At 33.3% G+C, this 25,434-nt stretch overlaps 1 protein-coding gene across 9 annotated transcripts in view; it reads right to left on the bottom strand.

Annotated features, from left to right (window-relative positions):
* Window positions 1-401: 401 nt before the first annotated feature.
* The window catches only part of LOC126822419 (serine/threonine-protein kinase MARK2), a 66,830-nt gene continuing 41,797 nt past the window's right edge, over window positions 402-25,434 (bottom strand). For 5 of the 9 annotated variants that reach the window (XM_050551313.2, XM_050551310.2, XM_050551309.2 and 2 more), the window contains 6 exons: window positions 22,765-22,916; window positions 21,510-21,727; window positions 16,921-17,073; window positions 16,351-16,566; window positions 13,853-13,933; window positions 402-8,779 (listed from right to left, as the gene is read on the bottom strand). In XM_050551313.2, coding sequence (XP_050407270.1) covers window positions 8,443-8,779; window positions 13,853-13,933; window positions 16,351-16,566; window positions 16,921-17,073; window positions 21,510-21,727; window positions 22,765-22,916 — 1,157 coding nt within the window. In that variant the 3' untranslated portion in view covers window positions 402-8,442. Of the gene's footprint in view, window positions 8,795-13,852; window positions 13,934-16,350; window positions 16,567-16,920; window positions 17,074-21,509; window positions 21,728-22,764; window positions 22,917-25,434 lie in introns of all 9 variants that reach the window. The other 4 variants (XM_050551311.2, XM_050551314.2, XM_050551315.2 and 1 more) reach the window with 4 other exon arrangements.

The raw sequence follows: 25,434 nt of genomic DNA, 5'->3' as shown, positions 1-25,434 counted from the left end.
TATCCCTGAACAGTAGCAGACATAAGTTTGTCCAATACTTTCATTAGAAATCGTAACGAATCTCTTGACTCTTGATTCATAATAAATAGAATATGGTTAAAAGTCTTATCAAAGCAATACTTTGGTCATACAGTAGTTTTTATTTCTATGGTGAGTAGGATAATTTTGTCTTGATAGCCACATTTTAAGTCTATTTTTCTTCAATTTCAAACTGTAATGGCTTTTCTTATTTGGATGACTTGGCACGCTTTTCTTGTTAGCCCTGCAGGCTCCACACCTGACAAATGAAGGCTGGGATTAAAAAATCATGCAGGTTCTTCTTGGCCCACGCAAAAATTCAAGTCATTGACTACTTGACTACCAGATCCGTCCCCAAATAAATAAAACTAAAACACAGCGAGTAGGTAATTTATACATTTTAATCAGTCAATTGTTCATTGCTATACTTTTTTATACTAAAATTTACTCATGTCAGAAACCATGCTGGTATTTTATTTTTCTTCTGGAGGAGGGGATTGAACAATACTTATATCTTTACTTACACTGAGAGGAGGCCTAGTTGATATCACATATAATGAACAAAGGCTATTTCGGAATCAGACCACCAAATTTCTATCACCCAGATGCCAATATCTTCAGATGAGTCATGTGGGCAATATATATGGTGGAGAGATTCTCAAATGTAGCCCATATTTCTACTGGAGAATGAAGGTCAGAAATATTTTTACAACCACTGTATATGAAAACATAACAATACATTTTACTATAGTAAGAGTAATCTCCCCTGCCCTATACAAAAACATTCTATGCTATCATTCACAAATAAGAATAATATTACTATATTTTTCAATAAAACAAAAAAAATTGAGACAAGATAATTTTATTTTAAAATGTGAATTATTGATTGGCTATATGGTATCTGCGACGGAGATGTCATTTTGATTTCGACCATTTTATAGCCCTTTAAGTCAAAATGACCAAATATTTACGGCTATTGGTGGTATGACTGATCAAGGTGATAATTATAATACCGTAAGTGTATAATCCTCATAAATAACACTATTTATCCCACTATCGAGGACTTCCAGCATCCCCTAAAATATAAAGTATTTTCTATAATAATAAGCTAACCAGACAAGGGTCGGGGGAACTACATATTTACTATGAGACCAGGCCCGATAGAGACCACCAAGACTGTGCTATCAAGTTTCAACCATGATTGTTTTAATGATATGTAGATAAAATAAATTCATATTATTGCAGTTTAAATAAATACATGTACAAAGAATAAGGAAATATGATAAATAAAAGACAAGAAAAGAAAGAAAAGCAATTTACAATCAACAAAGAAAGCACCTTGAATTTACCACTCTCTGTCCATTACTAAGGTTAGCTACTCTTAAGAAAACATGGGTCTTTTATAAAATAAATGTCTTGATCTGAAATGAAGTACCCAAAACTTGACCTCCCAGTAATATAGACTTGTATAAAAAAAAACATGGGTCTATATACAGGTCTATTGCTCCGTGTAGTAGTACAAGAGTCTTGATTTCCCAGTACAGTGACACTTATACTTATAGACCCGTTTACCTAAGGTAACTAAGGATAGTAGGAGGACAAAGTAACAGCCAAGATGCATTTGAAAGATACTTCTACATCTTATAATTAATGTTAGATTCTATCTAAAGATGGATATTTTATTACATATCCAAGCCTCATTGCTTTGTATGATGTGGCGGGGATAAACTATACGATTATGAAAGATGTGTATGAAAGGCTTAAATTAAACAAAAGATGCTTACATATAATGACACTTGAACTGTACATTATCAACATGTATCTTAATAAAAGTCAATTTCCTAACAACAGACTGACAACCTGGGGCTAAAATACTGCAATTACAGTTAACGATTTATACAATGATGACTGCTGTATTTTACCCCAACGACCAGGGGTCCATTTTACCAAACACACAAAATGTTATGCACACTTGTGTTCAAAAGAAAGTGTGAGATTTAACCCTACGCAAGTCATCTGTGTGTTTTGTGAAAGGGACCTTTTATCACAGAAAATTAAAACTAAAATATTTAAATAATGACTGATTTGCTCACAAATGTTGCATTATTAAAATATTTTCGTTGCAAGTTTTCGTAAATAAGGCAGGATGGAGATTATTGTTAATCCATTGATAAGAAATCAGACCTTTTATGGCATACATATAAAAACTTAAGATATTACACTTTGACTAGGTCTTATACTGCTGTTGTTTTCATAATCACAGATACATTAACAGTAGTAAAATCATTATAAACACCTACATATATACTATACGCTAACATGGCTACAGCTATATATTCAACGCATATCTCATTATTCATTCATCAAACTGAAATAAATGAAACCACAGCAGCACCAAGCTCATGGCAGCAGGCATTCAGACATGAATTTTTGATTCATCATGAATATGTACATCTACATGAAAGGTATATATATATATTTTTATATATGCGGCCCTGAAAATCGGCAAGTTTCAAATGATTCAAATGTGTATGTTTTCTACCATGATGCTCAAAGTAATAAATGTTTCTGAAATGATTTTCAACCAATAATTTTTCACCTGGTCAATTATTTCACCTTCCAGCCCCATATTTGATCTTTTCACAGACAGGACCATTCATGCTTAGCACCAACTCTATTTAGGGAGGCAAGGTGAGGGACAAAATGTACACACCTCAATCAAGTGCGATTGGAATAGAGCTGCAAGTAAGGACAAATAAAAACACAGAAGCAAGCAAAACAATAACCAAAATGGTATTTAAAAAAACCCCAAAAAACACACATTTGGCTGAAACTCAAATTTCTTCTTGATGGAAAAGTTAAAATTTTATTCTTTAAATTTCTCTTTAAATATTTCTTCTCAATAGAAAATTTAGCAGAAAGATTTTTTACTTTGGAAAAAGATGATACCAAATAATACAAAGATAAAGAAACAGATTGAATATACCCTAAAAGTTATAAGTAAACCTCAGATGATTATAGATAATTTGAAATGAATGAATGGATCTGATGTTGATAATAGTACACAGAGTAGACTAAATATATATAATAGTGTTAACATCATTCAGACTAAACTTGCCTCCATAAAAAGAATAGGATGTTTGTAAGACTCTTTCATTGTTGATAACTAAAAGTTAGATAAACTACAAGGCATCTTTGACCTTACCTTGTTGTACATTGCTAATGCTACCTGCCCTTGGTAAGGATTGAGTTATAACTGTAACATAACATTTGCTTGTCTAAGACTGGTTAGGAATTTGTAAATTTACTTTCCATAAAATTAGATACTTATGAAAAAAATAAATACAGTTAAATTTATGCTCAAACATTCAAAAATTAATTCATAAATTCACTTAATTTTTGAAAGAAAAAAAAAGAAGGGTTTCATTGAAAGACTAGCAAGAACCCTAGTACCGGTAGTAGTACTTCGGGTCGACAGTCAATCAATTACTACCCCAATCCATCCCCAAGGGTAGCTAATTTAGTAATGGACAAAGGTGAAGAACAAGATGGATGCCAGGTAAATGATGTTATATAATACTAACATGAATAAAGAAACGAAACACTGTGAATTAAGATACAGGAGGCTAACATGAAATAAATATACATTGTAGGTTATTGTTTCAGTAATCCATTATTTCTTGCTAACAGTTGACTCTAGGTATCCGGTGTCCTATTCACAATCACAATCACTTAAACTAAAATATTTTACGGATTCCGACCACTCAATAGCTAAGAACTGAAATTTGTACAAGGATTTTAACTTTCAACCAATGAAATGTTTGCATCCTTAAAATATTTGAGATTAAGTTTTTGTGAATTGGGCCATCGGTGATACTTGACTGTATCCAAATTGATACAAGTATTAGTGCTTACACTTCATTTTATCAACTGGAAGCCAAATTACATTTTCTTCTGTACATAAACAAAATTTTCACTATCAAACTCCCACAGTCTACATATTAGCAATGGACAATTGATTTCTGAGAATGGCTCAGTATCTCTTTAAATGACATTTTCACTGAAGAAATAATCTGATATCAGAAATACAACTGGAATCAATGTCACATATGAATATCACAGAGTAGGGGCTAACAAATCATTAACTGAACATAACTTTTCAGACTTAGAAGCCAAACATATTTCTAATTGATGCTATTTAATGTCACACCCAAATTTTATTTAGCCACAAAATAAAATTTAATTTTTAATAACTTTTTTAAGGCTTGAAATCAGTTCATAAATTTCATGTTTCAGAAAATATTCAACTTTTCATATTGTTTAACGCTACAGATCAATGGTCTCTATGCCAGCAGTGAACTTAATTGCAAGATAGAACCTTGTAGGTTTTCTCCAATTGCTAAAGATCTGAATGCAAATGCTAATTAAAATTAGTCCCAGAAGGACCTAGTTTGTCTTAATATTAAATGCCATTTCAGGTTTTTTCACAAGTCAACATATCATTTGATCTTTCTTCAGAAAATATGTTTTAATAATTCCACAATATTACTAAAACTGCCATTTTAATCTATTTCAAATACCTTTAATCATAAAATTACGAGATCCTGTAGTTATAAATTTATTTGTACCCCAATATAGCTACAAACCCACAATCACAAATTTGTTCTTGCCATTTAAATATTGCATTGAACTGACCATAAACAGTTAGTAACTTACTAATAATACAAATGTGGTAATAAACTGACAAGCTGAAAAACCAGGGTCCTATTTCACGAAATTTTAACTAAGATAAAATCCAAATTTTAGTAATTTGATTGGATAATATTAGATTGATTTTGGTGCTTAGCCAATCAAAATTGAAGTATCTACTAAAATTTGGATTTTATCTTTAGTTGAGATTTCGAGAAACAGGGCCCAGCTCTTTCACTGATGTTAACATTTACACTGATTTATCAAAACAAAACAATAATATTAACAGCTCTTTTTTAAAACACAGTTAGTGCGATTCAGATTGTCGATATTTTCAAAAAAACATATTTAATTATTCTTTGCATATATCTCAGATAGATGAAAATGAGTTGTCAAGAAAAGTTTGTTTTAAAAATATTGACATTCTTTTGTATTTCCTTTTGTGGAAAAATCTGAAATGGAGATAATAGCATTTTCGACAGGAGTTCATCATATAGAAATTCTAATGGCTAAGTGGTGTATCCACAATGACTAAAATCACTTAACCAGGTACAAATGAAATGGGGTTTAACATCTCACCAACCGGGATAATGATGATTAACCACGTACAAAGAAACTCTTAGTGTTAACAGAATAATATTGTACCTAGTAAGTTTTGTGATTAAAATCAGTTTATAATTCTAAAGATTTAAGACAGAAATTAAAACTGACATCATGATGTAAAACAGTAATGGTTAGATACATATACATTGCCATTCTGGGTAATATACAAGTATTTCACATTTACGTTATTTATTAATTTATGTCGTTGGGTATACTGTAATAAGAATTCATCATTCAACGGCCTACAACCATATTAAAAGTAAAATTTGCATTTTTAATTTGGAAGTTCTAAAAATTTATGCAGTAAAACATGCAACTCTCTCCATAGCATTGCTTTCTGTAAACGAACGCGATTTTGGTTGACAATTAATTTAGGAAATGGAGTATTTGCACTCTGTATTCAAGAAACGTGGGGTTTATAGGATACAGTTTTTCATCCCATCCTTACGACTATATGCTGATCTTTGCCATGTCCTCCGTCCTGCACAGTCCTGAGGAACCTGCTCAGCTAACACCAGGATTGAAATCCGGACCAGATCCACCCTACTTTTGAGGTTTGAAAAGAAAATAACGTATAAGTGATCTACAGGTAAACCATATGCTACTAAGGATGACTTTATAATCTAGTCATATGAACTAATACATATTTAATCTACGAACATCTATCAACATGAGAGTCCAAAATGAGTTTATCATCATACATTATTCATCCACCAACATCTTACAGCATCAGAGTCAAAATTATAAAATAAGTTATCATCATACAATTACCATATATAGATATCTAAACAATTAGAAAATAAATACTTTACAAAATAGTTTCCTTACAAGGTTTTTTTTTTCTTCTATCTTTTGAGCTTTTGTTCCAAATGAAATATCAACATCTCCTCATTAATAGTTAGTACTTTTTGTGTATAAATGAGATTTTTGGAGAGAAATGGGCCTGTCTATACACACCTAGAGTTATTTGTAAGCCATCTTCTTTACCCGACTAATAAGCAATGGTCTGTGATAGGACTGCTCTCGACCTATCATCTGTTGCACTTCTGCTGCTGGCAGATCATTCCCTCATCAGCAAACCGCCTCGGTGGCATAGATATATTTAGAAATACACGCTTTGATTGTGGAGATGGTTTGATGGATGCCACTCTAATTGCTTTGTATAAACGACTCATTATGTGGGTGATTTTTAATAAACATCATTGCAACCTTAACAGGGTAGGGAATTCTTGTATACGACATACAATGGCCAATCGAAACTTCGGTGCCGATAAATCAGTAGACAGAGTGTCACAGATAAATAAATCAAGGTGTGTTACGTTAGGCCTTAAGAAAATATTGAAAACTCCTACCTCTACCATTATCAATAGGAATATACGAGGAGATTCTTTTTTTTTTCAGAAACAACCATACATACGCAAATGTATTCTAATTGAAAATGTGACCAAATTACGTGCATAAGGCTTGTGGCAATTGTTAAGAGTTAATCAATATTTTCTGACCAAAAAAGTACATTTCGAGTAAATAGAGAGCGACAGGAGAAAGAATTTGACATACAAAAAGACTTGAGAATACAGTATTTATAAAGAATATCCAGTCTTTAAAGGCATTAGGGTATAGGGGTTTGGTATGTAAGTTATCAATAAAACTGTACAACATTCACTACAATAGATGCATTCTGGGAAACTCTTCCATTCTGTCTGTACGCTCTTTCCTCTGGGAAATGAAATGGGGTTAAATGTCCTACTCCGACTGGGCTAATGAAGGTAGGTCTATGAGATATGGTGTACTATGAGGGAAAATTTGCAGCGGCACTACAGCCTACTCTTATATCAAATTCCAACTGTCAAGGGTTCTTTAACATGGTTATCAATGTGTACACTACGCCTCGGTTTTTCGTCCCATCCAAATAATGTCCCTTGCCAGGCCCTCCATTCTGCACTTCTGACAAGGGGAAATCCTGATGAACTTCCTCAGTCAATACTGGGAGCGAGCCCGAGACCTCCAGGTTAGCAAGCCAACGTTTTACTCCCTGAGCCATTGCGGCTAGTCCCCCTCTCTGGGAATAAAATGAACATGATTCTGGGGGAAAATATAGTTTACCCAATATTTTTTATATTCCGCGATACTTCAAGGGAAGCTTTTTGACAATCTACAAATTTTTAAGTAGTTGCAAAGAAACGAAAGAGCGTTCGGCCTACCAGACAATAACCCAGAATTTATTGTGGTTTTATAATATGGCGATTTAATTCTATAATTTCCCATTTCTTGGTCGTTACGATTTCTTATTTTCATAAAGGAAATAAATAGTTTAGAAGCTTGAATGGCCCTGTATTTGTCTTTCAGTTTCCCCAAGAGGTGAAGAGCATACGGCCAGAATGACAAGAGTCTAAGAGAAATACAATGGATGCTAACAATCAACCATCTTTCATACAATATTAAACATAATTTCTACTTAAACACTGTGGTAATATTAATTTAAAGAAAATATCTATTGAAGAATAGTCTATAAATTTTTCTTGCTGAAAATAACAAATGTATCTGGAACAATAACCATAATAATTAGTTAAACGACAAAAGACTAATAGATGTATTTTATTGCTGAATATCCACATCTCTAGACAAACAGCAGTTGCACAGGTTTTTTTTTTCTTTAAAAGGGACATCAATTAAATAACGGTGCAAGGTAGAGAACAAGTTTTATGTGTAGATCTCCTAGCTTCGGACACTCAATTTTTAACTCGCCCTCAAAAATATTACAAGACGACTTTATATATATATATAGATATATATACGTTATTTTACAATAAAACTAGATACAATATGGGGGCTAAAAAAAAAGGGTGTCCTCTCATTTGCTTATTACTTTATACAATATATATTACAAAATGTACAGGTACAAAAAATTAAAACCTAGTTTTTCTTTTAATCCTATTATAATACAGATTAATAGGATATAATATTTATATATTTATATATATATATATATATAACACGATGTTTTTAATTTGAAAATGTCCGATAGGATACAATGTAAGTGGAATTTCAACAAAAAACGTTTTTTCCACTTGAATGAATCTCTTGCATCATTTCACACAGACAGACAACATTCAGATAATTCTGGGCTAAACATTAGAGTTTCAGTTCATTAGCTATTTTAGATGCAATGTTCTTAAAGCCTATTGAAGTACCGGAAATGCGTTTAAAACGAACTCCATTTAGAGAAAGTCTCGGTAGTTTGCACACTTCCATCTCCCATTGCACTAGACTGTCTGTATTTGGATCACCGTGCACACAGAGTAAGAGAAATTTCTCCCGTTGCTCATAATCACAGTTATTTGCATCAAGAACTTTCCGTATTTCTTTCATCATGTCGTGAGGGTCCATAGAACTTGTCGTTTTCATACTCCAGGTGAATCGTAGAGCTCTCGGCTTCACAGCTTCACCATCCTTAGTTTCATTCACAGACCTGCGGAACAATTTGCTGAAAATTAGAAAAACATCCACACACGTAAAAAAACAATGGCCAACCCTCGCAAACAGAGCTTTCACATCACTTGGTAGAATTTCTTGTTTAAATCTGAAATAGTTTCTGTTGTTCATCTGGGAGCCATCTTTTTTATCAAGATGGACCTGTGGTGTTGCAATTCTTGTTGATTTTGATTGAAAATTATGTTGGGTTTTTTTTCTCTCAATAACTTTTTGATAGTTCTCCAAAAGTTAAAATGTATTTTTTAGTATATAATGATATTATTTTCAACATATTATTGAATTTGTTAAGAATAATAATGGAAGGAATCATGCAATGTGCTATAATATATTTGGGTACATAACATGCAGGGGCTTATTTAATTTCCATGCTTCAAATTAGGAAGAGTCTAAAATTAAAATATTCAACACTTCAAATAAGAAATTCATTACAAAATGGACCCAAGCAGTTTTGGTAACTTGCAATAAAATTAGAGTTTTCTTGGCAACTAGCAATTTTGCATTAGATGTTTCGAAATTTGCAATGACATTAGAATTTTCTCTGTAACTTGTAAAATAACATAAGAATTTTCTCTGTAAAAGGCAAAGTGATTTTAGAATTTTGCAATAACAGAGGTTTTTTTCGGTAACCAGTAACTTGCTATTGTAGTAAGAAATTCATGGACTCAAGCAGTATTGGTAACTTGTAATAAAATGAGAGTTTTCTTGTTAACTGGCAATTTAACATTAAAAAACACAACACAATTTATATGGAATACAATCACTGGTTTATACACATATAGCACGACGTTTCCACAAGTATTCTCTTATCGTTATCAAGTAGAAGTATCAAGTATAAACCAGTGATTGTATTCCATATAAATTGTGTTGTGGTTTTTTTTTAATGTTCTCAATCACTAAATGCCACTCAAGGATTAAATTTGACATTAGGTTTTTTCTTCTTCAAAATCTGTATAACATTAGAATTTTCCCTGTAAGTTGCAAACTGACATTAGAATTTTCTCTGTAAAAGGAAATATGGCATTAGGATTTTTTGGTAACTTGTAATTAACAGAACACAATTTCTATGGGAAAACAATCACTGGTTTGATTCTAAAAGGATGATGTTTCGACAAGTACCCTCTTGGTAACCGTAAGAGGATACTTGTCGAATTGTTGTGCTTTTAGAATTAAACCAATGATTGTTTTTTTCCATAGAAATTGTCTTTTGTTTATGTGTTTCCCAATCGCTAAATGCCACTTAAAGATTATAACTTGTAATTGTAATATAACCTTAGAATTTTCCAGGGTAACTTGATATAGACCATTAGAATTTTCCAGGGTAACTTGATATAGACCATTAGAATTTTCCTGGGTAACTTGCAATTTTCTATCAGAACAATGAGAGTACAATTCTTTTTTCCTTTTTTTATTTAGGGGTGAAACATGCAAAGCGATACTTAAATTTTGGTAACTGCATCTAAAGCAGGAATAAGCATATAAGAGTAAGCGATTTGTTCCCTGAACCATTTTTTTGCTACCTATTAATTACAACTGTGCTATATTATATAGATCAAAGCAATATCTGTATTTCATGCCCAGGGAAATAATTAACATTTTACAATACCAGAATTTCTATATTCTTATTAATGCTTTTATATTGTTATGTCACGGTCAATATAATTGGTCCATCAGCAATCGATGTATTGTTAATTAGAGTAAACAACTTATCAAGGTGTTAACAAAAACCACACAAGATATTTTTCGACTGTATCCATTTTAATTTGATATACTGGTATTGTCTGTGATTTTTTATCTACATCGGGCCTCGTTATAAGGTAGTTCATTACAAATTACAAGGTATGTTTTAGTATTAAAACTGGGGTCTACATGCTCTGCCCATCCCCAGCGGTACATCAGTGGACCCCAAAACTCATACATCTACTCTCTCTCGTCCTGAAATTGTTCTGTGTGCAGTTTTCCTGTCTTTTCAAGATAATTTGCACATGTGTGTGAGAGAGAGGGAGAGAGAGAGAGAACTGAGGTTTAACGTCTACTCGACACAAATGGGTCATTTCGGGACTAACATATGGTTTAATTTTATTTCAATAATTTGCTTACGCGTAGGGGTCTTTAGCAGTGGGAGGAAACCGGAGGACCCGGAGAAAACCCACGAGGTTGAACAGGTGATTGCACATGTGTAAACTCGGGTTAAAAACCTAAGGAGGTGAACAATTAAACTGTGGAACTAAACCAGGCTTCAATGATCTTTTCAAATTTTCACAAAAGGCTTCAGAAACAATTTTTTTTTCTTTATTTAAAAATATCATGCATTGGTAATTGGCTTCAAATTTAAATCGCAATTTTTTCAACCACTTCTATTGGACGAACATATTTAATTATACTAACAAAGTAATATCAGTCAAGAGTTATTGACACTGAAATAAAAATATTAATTAAACATATTTTTGAAGTGTAATGAAGTAAAATCAACTTGTGGAGTTACTCTGTGTGAGGAGGGTTGCCATAATAATAATAATAATATAAATAAATATTGATTAATTTCATAAATAATTATTCAATAGAACAGAAACATAACTTGAATGATGTCCTTGTGATGCGGTTTTAACTTTTGATGGCTTCTATTTTTTTTTCTCGTTTAAATATCATTCAAGAAATGTTTCAGTTTTGATACAACTTTCCTTTTTTTTTTATCAATATGGATTTCTCATGAGAAATGGATCTTTAAAAATTTAATGCTTTGTCCCAATTTCCTTAAAATCAGTTTAATTGATTGACATTTTAGAATCAATTTTGAATTAATCTTCATCAAAATCCATATTAATAACATTTCAAATATATGATCTATTTAGATAAAAGTCCTTATCATTTTTTCTAGGTAAATTGACGAGCCATTTTCACAAAAACTAAAACATTGGTACAGATCTTATCTGTCAACCGATATTCTAGTGTCAGTTTTGAACCAATCAGGGTTATCCAAGATGGGTCCTAGTTCATACAGTGTGTCAACTGCTAGTGTCAGTCTTGACATGTATACGTCGTGCAGTGTGCCAACCGATATTTTAGTGTTAGTTTTACACCAATCATGTTTATCCAAGACGAGTTCATGCAGTGTGTCAACTGCTAGAGCATGCTATGTTGCGAAAATTTGTCCAGAGAGCAGCATTTCTGCCTTCATCGAATTCAACCCATAAGGACTCTTCTATGTGTCATGTGTAAAGGTAAACACAGGACCTCATTTTTTCGTCTCATCCGTCCTGTCTGTTCCTTGCCACCCCGAGGATCTCTCACTAGCTGAGACCTCCTGGTTAGCAAGCCACCAAGCTTATTCACTCAGCAGCCTTGGCTCCAAGTTTTCATAGTAAAATTGCAATGTTGACACTCGGCTCTAAGAACTTTTATCTTTAAATAGTCACTGAAAATCAACTAAATCAAGTCTTAAGCTATGATATAACCGGTAATATACCAAATATTTAACCTTTTCTCCATTTGTGAATAAAGTAATAAATTGATGTTTACATTTGAGCAGAATTAAATTTAAGATCCCAGGGACCGTCCTTATTCACAGAAACTTTAAAATGCTTTCTTAAAATATTTGAGTTTATGGTTTCGTGACTAAACGTCGAACACTTTTTTTTCAGCAAAGTGTAAAAACAATTGTGGCATTGAATGATTTAGTTGATTTTCTAGTTAGTTTGTTTATATCATATAAATAAGCTAAAGGTCTACGTTATTACTGGATTTATGTTGATGTCAACAAGGTTGATAACCTTGTCATAACTTCTATAACAGACATTATTGATAAGTGACATGAGGTGGGATTGAAACAGGCGCTGCCATGCCACAAGAACTGTATGCGTCACTTCTGCATCTTGAGATTATTAGTAAAGCTGCGAACACAATTATAGAATTCAGCCACACGAGCCACCGGCACCCAATGCAAGCCACTGTCTCTTAACAAGAATTACAGAACAGATTTTTCTTCCTCTTTTAAACTATAAATCCCTCAATTTTTGTATTGTTTTTTATTCATTTCTCATCCAACATCATTCGAATCACATACCTTAAGAAAAAAGTTTGCCTAGTTTCAAGACAGAAATGTCTATATTCATTTTTCAAGTGCTAACTTTTTTTCTAAGGATTCTGCAATTCCAAGAATCATTATATGCTGGATATTTTTGAAACATAAATATAACATCCCGGGACTTTTCAACTCTTGTATTTCATCTAGTTACAAATCTAATCCACTCTCCTTTATTTTGTTCAGCAGTTGAAGTAACTCCAACTTCAGTATTTATATTACCGATTTTCAGTCAGCAAACTGTAACAATCTACTGACATAGAATCTAAAGTGTATCTTGTTTTAAATCAAAAGCAAAAACTGTAACTTGTAATCCATGTAGCCGAGACAGTAAACTTATTTTAACATCAACATAACCAAAGTCAACTTTAATAACTCTAGACCATTCAGCTGTATAATTGTTTTGGTTTTTTTATTATTATGTTTTTTTAAATGAAGCTGAAATATAATCATGCTAATTAACAAGTTAGTAAATCAATGAAACAGTCATAAAAAATATAAAAAAAAAAAACATGTCAAAACTGTTCAATTATACAAATAGTCATTTTAGGTATCACAGCATGCACCTCTTCTGGGAACTTAAAACAGATTGAGAATATATAAATATTGATATATGGATATATTGGTCGTTGGGTTGCTATAATTTGGTTTTTGGAGGAAGTAGTCAAATAGAAATATAAAAGGACGTAATTAAAAATTTATTAAGGATATAATGTTAATCGTTTTAAAAAAATCAGTATCCCCCAAAATATGGGTTAAATATAATAATCAGAATGGTGTAGAACTGTGTTAAAAATTTATTTAAAAAAAAAAAATGGACCTAATTTCAAAATATCTTATTTTATCGAACTAAATACCTTGAATTTTGAGTGGGTTTTTATGGATTTATATAAAAGAAAGAAAAAGAAAAATGGCAGGGGAAATAAAAAAGTTCCCAGAAGAGATGTTTCAAAGAATAGAATAACCACGCACCTGACAAAATGATGATCAAAGCGATTCTGACATGCACTATTTGGGGAAGCAGCTACGGTTTCACATGCATTCCTACTATTACTGCAAGTAGAAACTATGTTTTATTCATCGTGTATTCAAAACCAATTCCTTAATAAATTTATTCTTGTTCCAATGGACATTATCGGCTTTATTTATAGCGGCATGGAGTTAAAAGACAGTCATGACAAGTCAATGAAATGGTTAAAAGTATCAAGATTATATTTGTTAGAAGTAAATATATTAGAAAAGAAATATATATTAAAGAGTGAAGTATAAATATAAAAGAAATATTTTTTTAAAAGATAATGTATTTAAATAATTTTAGTTGAGGAATAGTGAGGAGACTGTAACAAGAATAAATTTGAGGAACAGTTTTTTTCATCATTTTCAAACAAAATTGCAACATATTTTTCAAGATTTGACAATCCCTTTTGTTTGACTAACTCAGATTGAATAATGAACTTTGCGTGATTTTTTGTTAAATATATTTGATGATTTCATAGTCGTGATCATTTATGCCTGTATTCTCTCTGATTTGACAATAACTAATATTAGCCTGGACAAAACAGCAGCCATTGCGTATATGGCAACAGGTTCTTTGTGTATGCTGTTCACGATTTTTCTTATGGGAAATGTTGTCTGCATCCATCAGTTAACAAATGAATTTTACAAGGTGAAGGTCATTTTCCTCTCAACCAATCATAAGACAAACCAGAATCTCTAAATGACCTTTGACACTGCATACAAATTTTGCCCAGACTATATTAGTTGTACGAGGCTAAAATGATCGAAACTTATGATTTCAGTGCTTTGAAAGAATGAGAAAAGTGGGATAGTTCAGTTAAGATAAAACTTTACTATTAGTTTAAGAAAATTCTTTGCTTTCCTGATTAAACAATCTCAAATTGTTATTTTGTAAATCTCTAAAATAAATTTATTCATTCTAAAATTTGAGTATGTGAAACAAAAGAAATTGTAAGTAAATTTCCCATTTTATTTTTCACAAGTTCTTATGGATTGCAGAAATTTAATTTATTAAAATTAATGATTCCATAAAAAGAAACATTTATGAAAAGGAAATGAACTTAAATATATATCATTCAACATTTAAAAGTTATAGTCATTGACTATCCAAAATAATTTATAAAATAAAGAAGTTAACAATTTTTTTTATACGATAATCTTTACTGAAAATAGAAAAGCTTTAAGGTTAATTGTTAGTTTTCCCTATCACCCCTCCATCAGTTTGAGTATCACTCCACGAGGGGTCGATCAGGGTGAAAGGGTGTGGGGTTTTTTGTTTTGTTTTTTAAGAAATTTTCAAGCAACAGCAAACAGAATAATTGTGTTAGTTTGGGTTTGTTTTTTGTTAAGGATTTTCGTAACACGTGCATTTTACAAGAATCTAATTAAAAATAGATTACAATTCTGTTTTGTTTATTTTTTTTTGATTTTTGCACTACACTGAAATCTAACCAGTTCCTTATTTCAAACGGCTATAACCTCATAACCACTCAGAGAGAGAAATAGGGTTAAACATCCATTTGACAAACTAGGTCATTTCGGGACTAACATATGGTTCAATTTTATTTCAATAATTCACTTGCGCGTAGGGGTCTTTAGCAGTGGGAGGAAACCGGAGGACCTGGAGAAAACCCAAGAGGTTGGACAGGCGACCCTACTCCTTGTCACGTACAACTGGGGAATCGAAACCGCGCCAGTTGACTCAATAGCAGACCTTACGATGCAGCATGCACACGCTAACCATTCGGCCATCCATCCCCCCTATAACCACTCAGAATCATTGCCATAATTCACAATACACCAGTGACCACCCTGTATCCCAACACAGACAATTTGATTAGTCAATATGTCCACAGGAACGGAAGTGAATGATGACTTCAAAGGAATATATGTCAGATGTTAATGTAGTACAACATAAAAAATAAAACCAAAACGGAATAAACATCTCATTTTAATTTATTTTAACAGGACTGAAAGTTTTGAAAAGAAATATAAATTTTGAGCCCATTTGGTTTGCATTCATTGCTCACTGCCTGCGATTGTGCATCAACAAATCATTTTTATAATTTAACTTAGAAATAAAAAGCAAAATAAATTTAATAAAATAAGTGAAACTAAAAGTTGAATACTACAGAAATAAAAATCTAGCACCAAAAAAATTAAAATCTTTATAACTTTTTGGGAGGAATTGTGCAAGTATTTTCATAAATAAATACAAACCAAAAACTCTCTACAACTACAAGAAATTGTGAAAAACTGGGAAATCTACCAAGAGAACTAGCGAAAAATTATTCAAGAGGGGAATAAATAATATTGGAATCCGCAGAGAGCAAGAATGATCATGTCCAAATGGAACTGATGTGAAACCTTGCTTTTTTAATCTTAACTCAATAATACTGAATAAATCATGGGAAGGGCTAAAATCTGACTTTGGGGTGAAAGGGGACACATACCTTCTACTAAATTTCGAAGTTATTCTATTGAAGAAAGATGGCCGTCCTCCTGGGCCCATTGCTGACGTGTCTTGCGAGTGTGTTGGTACTGCTCCAGGACCATTATAAGGACTATTTATCCTCTGCTGACGTTCTTTCCCGTGGAATGTATTTCTTTCCCGTGTTCCTCGTGATAAGTTCGGTTTAGGAGCAACCACTGTTTTACCAGGTGCCGTCCTGTTGAAATTAGAACCATTTCTGATATAATAACAATAATACAAAGCTAGTTAATAATTCAATTAGTCATCAATCAGAATTAGTGAATTTCATAATTAAAATATGCCTCATTATTTTAAGGGTGTACAGAAGCCATAATCCTTATGCGATTATTGCATTTCAATCTGTTGAAAAATACATAAATCGGAGAAAAACTTTTAAATGTTCTTAAAAAAAAAAAAAAAATATGATAAAGCTAACATGCACGATTATGCAGCAAAAAAATAGATAAATATATATATATATGATGTTTAAATATGGGTAATGACTATTACATGTATATACATATATTACTACAGGAACTAATCTACTTACGTCGGTCTATAAGAAGATTCGTCTGTAGAAAGGGCAGGTAACTCCCCATACCTAGCAGTTTGAGAAATACTTGCAGACTTGACGTGTCCAGGACCTTTCGGCCTGGCTGATGGGGCCGTTTCTGACGTTGCACTTGAGGAATTTGGAAGATGACTAATAAGAGAGAGAGAAAGACAAAGAAGGTTTTATTTTCTACTTTCGGTTTATAAAACAATGTTTGAATGCAATCTGAAAGTGCTGTGATGAATTAGAGAAATCTGTTAAGGGATTAAATTACTACACAGTAATAACATGTGACTCCATACTGACTTTCTTGATCATGCCAATAATCTCTCATACATTTACTTACCTTTATTTGGGAATAAACCACTAAATAATGATCGAGCAAGCTATATGGTTAATTTCTTTTTGAAAGTAAGCGTTAGTGTGCCTTATTTTACAAACTTTAATTTTCAATTGGGCTAAACCCCCCTCTTAGTGATGGAGTAAATTTGTTTTGAAAGCTTACTAATTTAGCTATATGGTTTACTAATTTAGCTATATGGTTAATTTCTTTTTGAAAGTAAATGTTAGTCTGCCTTACTTTAGTTTAATTTTCGAAGGGGGCTAAACCTTGCTCTTAGTGATGGAGTAAACTCTTTAAGTTTCAATTTGTTTTTAAAGTTGACTAATTTAGCTATATGGTTAATTTCTTTTTAAAGTAAATGTTAGTGTGCCTTATTTTACAAACTTTAGTTTAATTTTCAAAGGGGCTAAACCTCTCTCTTAGTGATGGAGTAAACACTATAAGTTTCAATTTGTTTTCAAAATTTACTAATTTAGCTATATGGTTAATTTCTTTTTGAAAATAAGCATTAGTCTGCCTTATTTTACAAAATTTAGTTTAATTTTCAATGGGTTAAACCCCCCTCTTAGTGATGGAGTAAATTTGTTTTGAAAGTTTACTAATTTAGCTATATGGTTAATTTCTTTTTGAAAGTAAATGTTAGTCTGCCTTACTTTAGTTTAATTTTCGAAGGGGGCAAAACCTTGTTCTTAGTGATGGAGTAAACTCTATAATTTTCAATTTGTTTTGAAAGTTTACTAATTCAACTATATGGTTAATTTCTTTTTGAAAGTAAGCGTTAGTCTGCCTTATTTTACAAACTTTAGTTTAATTTTCAAAGGGGCTAAACCTCTCTCTTAGTGATGGAGTAAGCACTATAAGTTTCAATTTGTTTTCAAGTTTACTAATTTATGTCGAATATTTATGGTGCTGAAGGGTGAACTCAGTTCTGCATGATTAAATTTTTGTTTGAAAAGTTCAAGTTAAGTCGGCTTGCTTACTCAGTTTTGTTTTTGGCTTACTATTTCGACATCAGAAATAAAATAAAATTGACAAATAATTCTAACTACATGTAAATTGTTTAAGCAGCCTTTAATCTTAATTACATTGTTTGTTCCTCAGGTATTTTTTTTGTATTTCATATTCGACTGGCCTGTATTCTACTAAATTAATCCTAAACTCAGAAGGAGATGAAGAAGAACGGAGCGAGAGTTTTGTTAACAGAAACATCTTTGGGAAATTAATATATTATATTTTTTTCAGACTTTCTTTTAAAACTTACCTTTTAAGATCCGGATAGATATTTTATCAATCTGATTGAAACACATATATTCGTTATTTTATATTTCAAATTATGGTTTGTTTGTTTCAGTGGGACCAGGAAGAGTTTTTAAATAAACTGTGTCATGTTTTGATGTGGGAAATTAGCCAATGAAATGCCATGTTTAATCAGAGCTATATCTAGAATCAAAGGAGTCAGAGCAGTAGAGAATAACAGAAAAGCTATGACCCCTGATATAACCTCCTTCGTAAACAGTCAGATCTGTATAGAGGGAGGCAGAGAAAGTTTGACATCCACTCAACTCAAACTATGTGATTCCAGGACTAACACAAGATTCAATTTTACTTCAAGTATAGGTAGGGGTCTTTAGCAGTAGGAAGAAACAGGAGGGAGAGAGGGAGAGAAATGGGGATTAACTTCCACTCGACACAAACTAGGTCATTTCGGGACTAACATATGGTTCAATTTTATTTCCATAATTCGCTTGTGTGTAGGGGTCTTTAGCAGTGGGAGGAAACCGGAGGACCCGGAGTAAACCCACGAGGTTGGACAGGCGACCCAAACCTTGTCACGTACAACCGGGGATTCTAAACCACGCCAGTCGACTCAATGACAGACTTTATGATACAGCGCACGCACGCTAACCATTCGGCCATCCAACCCCCCTAGAAACAGGAGGACCCAGAGAAAACCCATGAGGGTAGGCAGGGCACCCTATTCCTTGTTACCCCAACTCAGGTCTGTATGAGAGAGAGAGAGAGAGAGAGAGAGAGAGAGAGAGATATGGGGTTCAATGTCCACTCAACACAAACCAGGTCATTTTGGGACTAACAAATGGTTTAATTTTATTTCAATAATTTGCATGCGCGTAGGAGTCTTTAGCAGTGGGAGGAAACTGGTGGATCCAGAGAAAACCCACGAGGTTGGACAGGCGACCCTACTCCTTGTCACGTACAACCAGGGGATCGAAACCACGGCAGTTGACTCAATGACCATTCGGCCATCCAATCGCCTGTATAAAGAAATGAAACGAATATATGTACTCTTAATCAGATTGATATAGTACTTTCTTCAATGAACTTACTGTGTTAATGTATTAAACCTCTATTGTGTGTATTACATGAGATGATATGACATGGATGTAGATATGATTTTAGAGCTATAGAAAATACTTCAAAACAGGCAGAATTATTGGTCCAAACCATCACACACGTTAGATGTAAGTAGGGATAGATGTCGTGCCAGAATAAATGATCCAAACTAATGCTCATAACAATTTGTAGTGATAGATGTCATGTCAGAGGCAGGGCATGCTTACTTACACTTTCTATAACATCTAATAAGGCTTTTGCCAGTGGTTCACAGAGCTAACAAATTTTGTTGTACTTTCGTATTTGAGTGTTTTCAGCGTATCATTTTTATCACTGTATTAATGGAGCAAAATCCCAGATTTGCCAGAAGGAAATATTTTCAAAATAGGCAGAATTATTGATCAAGAACATTTGAATAACACTCCATACAATGGTTCATCGAAATAAAACCTTTTCATTGCACTTCTATATTTCAGCTTTTTGACCCTATCATTTATCATTGCCACAAATGAGCAAAACGAGGTTTGTTTTTTTTTTAGTCTTTCATCTATATCTACATCCCACGATAACAATGATGATATATAAAGTTTAGCACAATGTTAGTACGATGATATTAATATAAGAAATCTAAAAGGTACATATATCACATGCTTTTCTATTGCAGTTTTACTACCATCATTTAAACGACTATTACAGACTTTCAGTAGTCCCATCCAAAAGAAAATGTATGCCATACAGTGTGCTATGAGCGAAATTTTGCCCGGACAGCGGCACTATATCGAATTCTAACTGTCAAGGGATCCTTTACGTGCACGCCAATGTGTACACGGGACCTTGGTTTTTCGTCCCATCCAAATTTTGTCCCTTGCCAGGCCCTCCGTCCTGCATCACTGACAAGGGGGAACCACGTAGGGAAATCTGGATGCAGGGATCAAACACCTGACCTCCAGGCTAGCAAGCCAGCGTCTTGCCCACCGAGACCCCCCCTCCATCCAAAAGAATATTAATCCAAAAATGATTCAAATCAATCATTTCTAATGTTAGTTATGGCCATTTAAAGCTCTCTTTATTTTATATGGATTTTATCACGTCATCATTTCTTCTGTCTTAACATCATTGAAGAACAGCCTGGCTGGTGTATGTCATCTGTGCCGTCTGTGGAGGATGCTGAATGGTTGCGAAATTTTCAGTTCATCATATCTTTGTAAATACTGAACGGATTTGAACCATGTTTGGAATGGAATTCTTTTGGACATTCAACTTCCACAATAGCATTGTTTGTAGGGAGAGAGAGAGAGAATGGGGTTTAACATCCACATTTGCCTGCATGTAGGGGTCTTTAGCAGTGGGAGGAAACCGGAGAAAACACATGAAGTTGTGCAAGCACATGACTCAATGACAGACCTTGACGCAACGCAAACACGTTAACCATTCGGCCACCCACCCCACCCTAGTTTGCAAGGGATTTAACATCCCTCAACTGACAATCAGTGGCTTTAATTATCTCTGGGGAGAATAATAAATTTGTAAATAAAACTGCAATAGTCAAATCATTGATCAAAGACAATGTTAAAAGTACTACAAACTACAGACAATTGATTAAAATAAGGCCATAACAAAAACAAAAAAAATACCTGTGTTCATGGTTACTTGACCGACCCTTTTTTGGTCCCCTCACCTCATTTCCAAGGTCCTATAACTCGGTCTTGGTGTGGTTTTCTGCAGACAAATTCCACCACTGAAATTTCGGTATTGATAACAGTCCGAATTGGCAAGATTCCCCGACTGACCCTATTTTGGGGGGCCAAGTAGCCGTAAACAAGGGTATATTTTTTTATTGGCCTAAAGTAAAAGCATACCACACAAACATTCATTGGGAATCAAAACTTACTTTTTAATGTCTTGACCGTTAGTCGGTCGCGATTTATCCGTAGGTGTCTGGTTGCGGTTATCTCCTGGACTGAAGGTACTACGACGAGGAATGCTTGTATTATGGCCTTGACCATGCGTTATCACACTATTATTTTTTGGCGTGGACGATGTCGACGTCGAATGACCACTACCTGTTTTTCTTGGCATTGTAGCCCTGGCTGGACTTGGGGCAGTAAGCTGTAAAAAAAATAAAATAAATAAAAACCTAAAATATGATTCCCTTCACATCCCATAAGAATACATGCACATCGATAGTTTATTTTGTACAGGAAAAAAAAAACATGCAATGCATCTAAAGGAAAAATTGAGATTAACAAAGTTCATGAATAAAAAAATCATTCTATGAATCAAAGGCCTCCACAAAACACAATTTTTCATGTCTTTGGTAATTCCCGTAAATAAATCTAGGCTTGAAGCAGAATTATTATTACAAATAAGGAAACACAAAGAATTGTTTAGTAAAAGAATTATTGAGAGTAAATTGGAAGGAGGGTTAAGGCTGTTATCAAATACATGGAGACAATTTTGGTTCAAATGCACTACATCAATTTTTGTGGGAAGGTTTTTTTTAAGGCATCGTTACCATCGACAGATCTAAATACATCCTTTAAATCTATTTTACTATTAAATATTCACAAACGTCTTTTTTTCTTTGATACCATATGTCTTTCCTCCTTCCCAATTACTTATTAAAATTATATCACAGAAAACAGAAAAAAATATAAAGATGTCTCAAAGCAACAAACAAAAACCAGAACAAAAAAATTCAAGAAGAATGGGCTGTGTGTACAAAAAAAGAAAGAAGAGTTATTTCTTTGTATGACTAAGATATATAAAGATAGTGGTGTTATACCAATAGAAACCAATCCAAAAACAGATTTGTATAATCTTAGAAGAAATGAGAGAGAGAGAGAGAGAGAGAGAGAGAGAGAGAGAGAAATGGGGTTTAACGTCCACTCAACACAAGCTAGGTCATTTTGGGACTAACATATGGTTTAATTTTAATTCGCTTGTGCGTAGGGGTCTTTAGTAGTGGGAGGAAACCGGAATAAAAGGGTTTGGGTTTTTTTTGGAGGAGGAGGAGGAGGAGGGGTAGGGGGATGTTAAACTTTCACACCTTTTGCTAACCATGCAGAAAGACTACTCACAAATAAATACAACAAGCAGCAAGCCTAATAATTACTGATAACTTGATAAATGTTTATACAGGTTACCTTTTTACCAACCTTAGGTGAATCGACCAAACCACCAGATGGCGTTTTCATTCTTGCTGTTAGCGCACTTTCTTTTGTTGACGTGCCGTCTACCGTATGCTGTCGTCTGCTTCCTGGAGGGTGTGCTTGCGTACCTTGTTGACCACCAGAACCTAAAAGATCGATCACTGGTCAATTTCTACTTTCAATTTCAATTTCTGATCAGGAGTACAAAAACTTTTATGAATTTTGAATAAGCTAATATGTGAAATAAACCAAATTAAAATTGAAGTGAAAATGATTAATGAGAAACTTCAATCAATGAAAGTATTTTCTTTTCTTCTAAAAATTGATGTGTTAAACAAATTCAAAGCTATAAATCTAGGCCATCTATAAGGAATATAAATTTGCACTATCTTGATGATGGCACAAGACTTTCAAATCAAAATGGTGAAAATTAATAATAAATTCTGCAATTTAAAGAAATGTTCTATATTTTATATAATTAAATAAAATATAACAACCCTCTAATACTACTACAGAAATAAATTGACATAATTATAAAATAAGCATTCAACAAGCCGGTAATTGTTCATCTTCACACCAGTCAAATGTGCAAAGTATTATGACATATTTCCCTTGACTTTCATATGACGACGTGACAAGGAGTAGGGAGTTTAACGTCCACTCAACACAAACTAGGTCATTTCGGAACTAACACATAGTTCAATTTTTTTTTTCAATAATTCTCTCGCGCGTAGGGGTCTTTAGCAGTGGGAGGAAACCGGAGGACCCGGACAAAACCCACGACCCTTTTTCTTGTAACATACAAACCGGGGATCGAAACCATGGCAGTTGACTCAATGACAGACCTTGTGATTCAGCACCATTCGGCCATCCACCCCGGCCCCCCCCCCCCAAAGAAGTTTTGTCAAGTTGCAGCATAGATTGCTTATCATCGTAGCAACGGTACTTGATAATCGAGACTAAGTCTTGATTTACCATTTATGAATTAAATTCACAGTACATGTTACACTTAGCAGTACATTTAGCAGTCTGTAAGACAAAAAACTCTATAATAGTCAAGGGGCGAATATATCATAATACTTTTCATACTTAAAAATTGTGAAGACTGTTATTGGTTATAATCCAAATATCCCTCAAATATTAGGTGCAGTGATTGATTTCTTGTGCAAAAAAAATAAATATATGGTGTATCCTCTACAACAAATTTACAATACATTTCCCATAACCATATTATTAATAATAATAATTTAGATGCTACTTGTAAATTTTAATCAAGTGTACCCCTGCAGTCTAATTAAAATATGGATCATAATATTCCTGTAATGGTTTATTGACTTTTCTTTGTTAGGGAGAGAGAGAGAGAAATGGGGTTTAACGTCCACTCGACACAAACTAGGTCATGTGGGGACTAACATATGGTTTAAATCTTTATTTACGTAATTCGCTTGCGCGTAGGGGTCTTTAGCAGTGGGAGGAATCCGGAGGACCCGGAGAAAACCCACGAGGTTGGACTCTTTGTTAGGGGAATACCATGTTAAATCAAGCAAGGATCTTGATGCAATATGGTACGACATGAATTGGGGTTTAACTTCATATTTTTCTGCACTAACTTGGTTAATGAAATCCGGCATACAACATGTAATGTGCTTTGCCTGGAAATCTGTGATTCTACCTATGCGACAGGGACAAAAAGGATGTAAAATTTTGTGAAACTTTCTTGGCAAACACTGCCATTGGACCCGGGAGAAACTATCCCCTGTATCGATAACAGCAAATTTCAGCTAATCCTATTTTGACAATGGTCAACTCTTTGTTGACTTGACACAGATTAAAGTCAAATGAAAACAACTATCCATAGTGAATTGTAAAGAGTTGTTTCCCTTTCCTCTGTTAAACCCAGAGGAAATTGAACCATATCAGGTGTCCACAATTTTAAGCAGAATGTAGCGAAATTTTAACAAAAGTGAAATCAAAATAAAACACAGACTCCATACAACAATCTAGTCTTTTCGTTTCTAGAACTACAAAATAATTCATAAGCATGGGAAAAAAGCAATCAAACAAACTTAACTTCTTCTGAAGATGAAAAGTTGATTCAAAATCCTGACTTTCAAGAAGTACATTATGACATGTAAAAATTTGAAATGATTTTTTGATTTTTTTCTTTCTGTGGTGTTAATTAATATTACAAACTAAAAGGTTACGTTAAAGTATGGTTCATTACCTTCTTGAGTAAAGTAAAAAAAAACATTTAACTTCCTCAAACGCACTATTGTACATCTTTTTTGAACACAAGGTACAATTTTGTGGATACAGTACAATCATAGAATTTATTCCTAGGCACCGTTTTGACAAGGATACTCTCCACTTTATCAAGCATATAATACCATTATGTGAATGGTGGACAAACAGATACAGAATATGTAACAATTAAAAACAATTAAATGACCGAGAATGGTCATTTTCTTGTGCAGGTTTAGTAATAAATGACCCCAAGTCAAAGGTGTTAAGTTTTGATTGTTTTTCATTGTTATTTCATATTTTGTATATATTTGTTGGTCATTCTTGATCAAGAAGAGAGAATCCTCTTCAAAACGTTGCATAGTAATAAACTATGTATCCATAAAAATTGTACCTTGTATTAAATTTTACAAAAGGAATTTA

This window comes from Patella vulgata, chromosome 5 (assembly GCF_932274485.2).
Source record: "Patella vulgata chromosome 5, xgPatVulg1.2, whole genome shotgun sequence".
NCBI lineage: Eukaryota > Metazoa > Mollusca > Gastropoda > Patellidae > Patella > Patella vulgata.
Note: the sequence above shows the minus strand (reverse complement) of the source record. Positions and strands in the feature narration are given on the sequence as shown.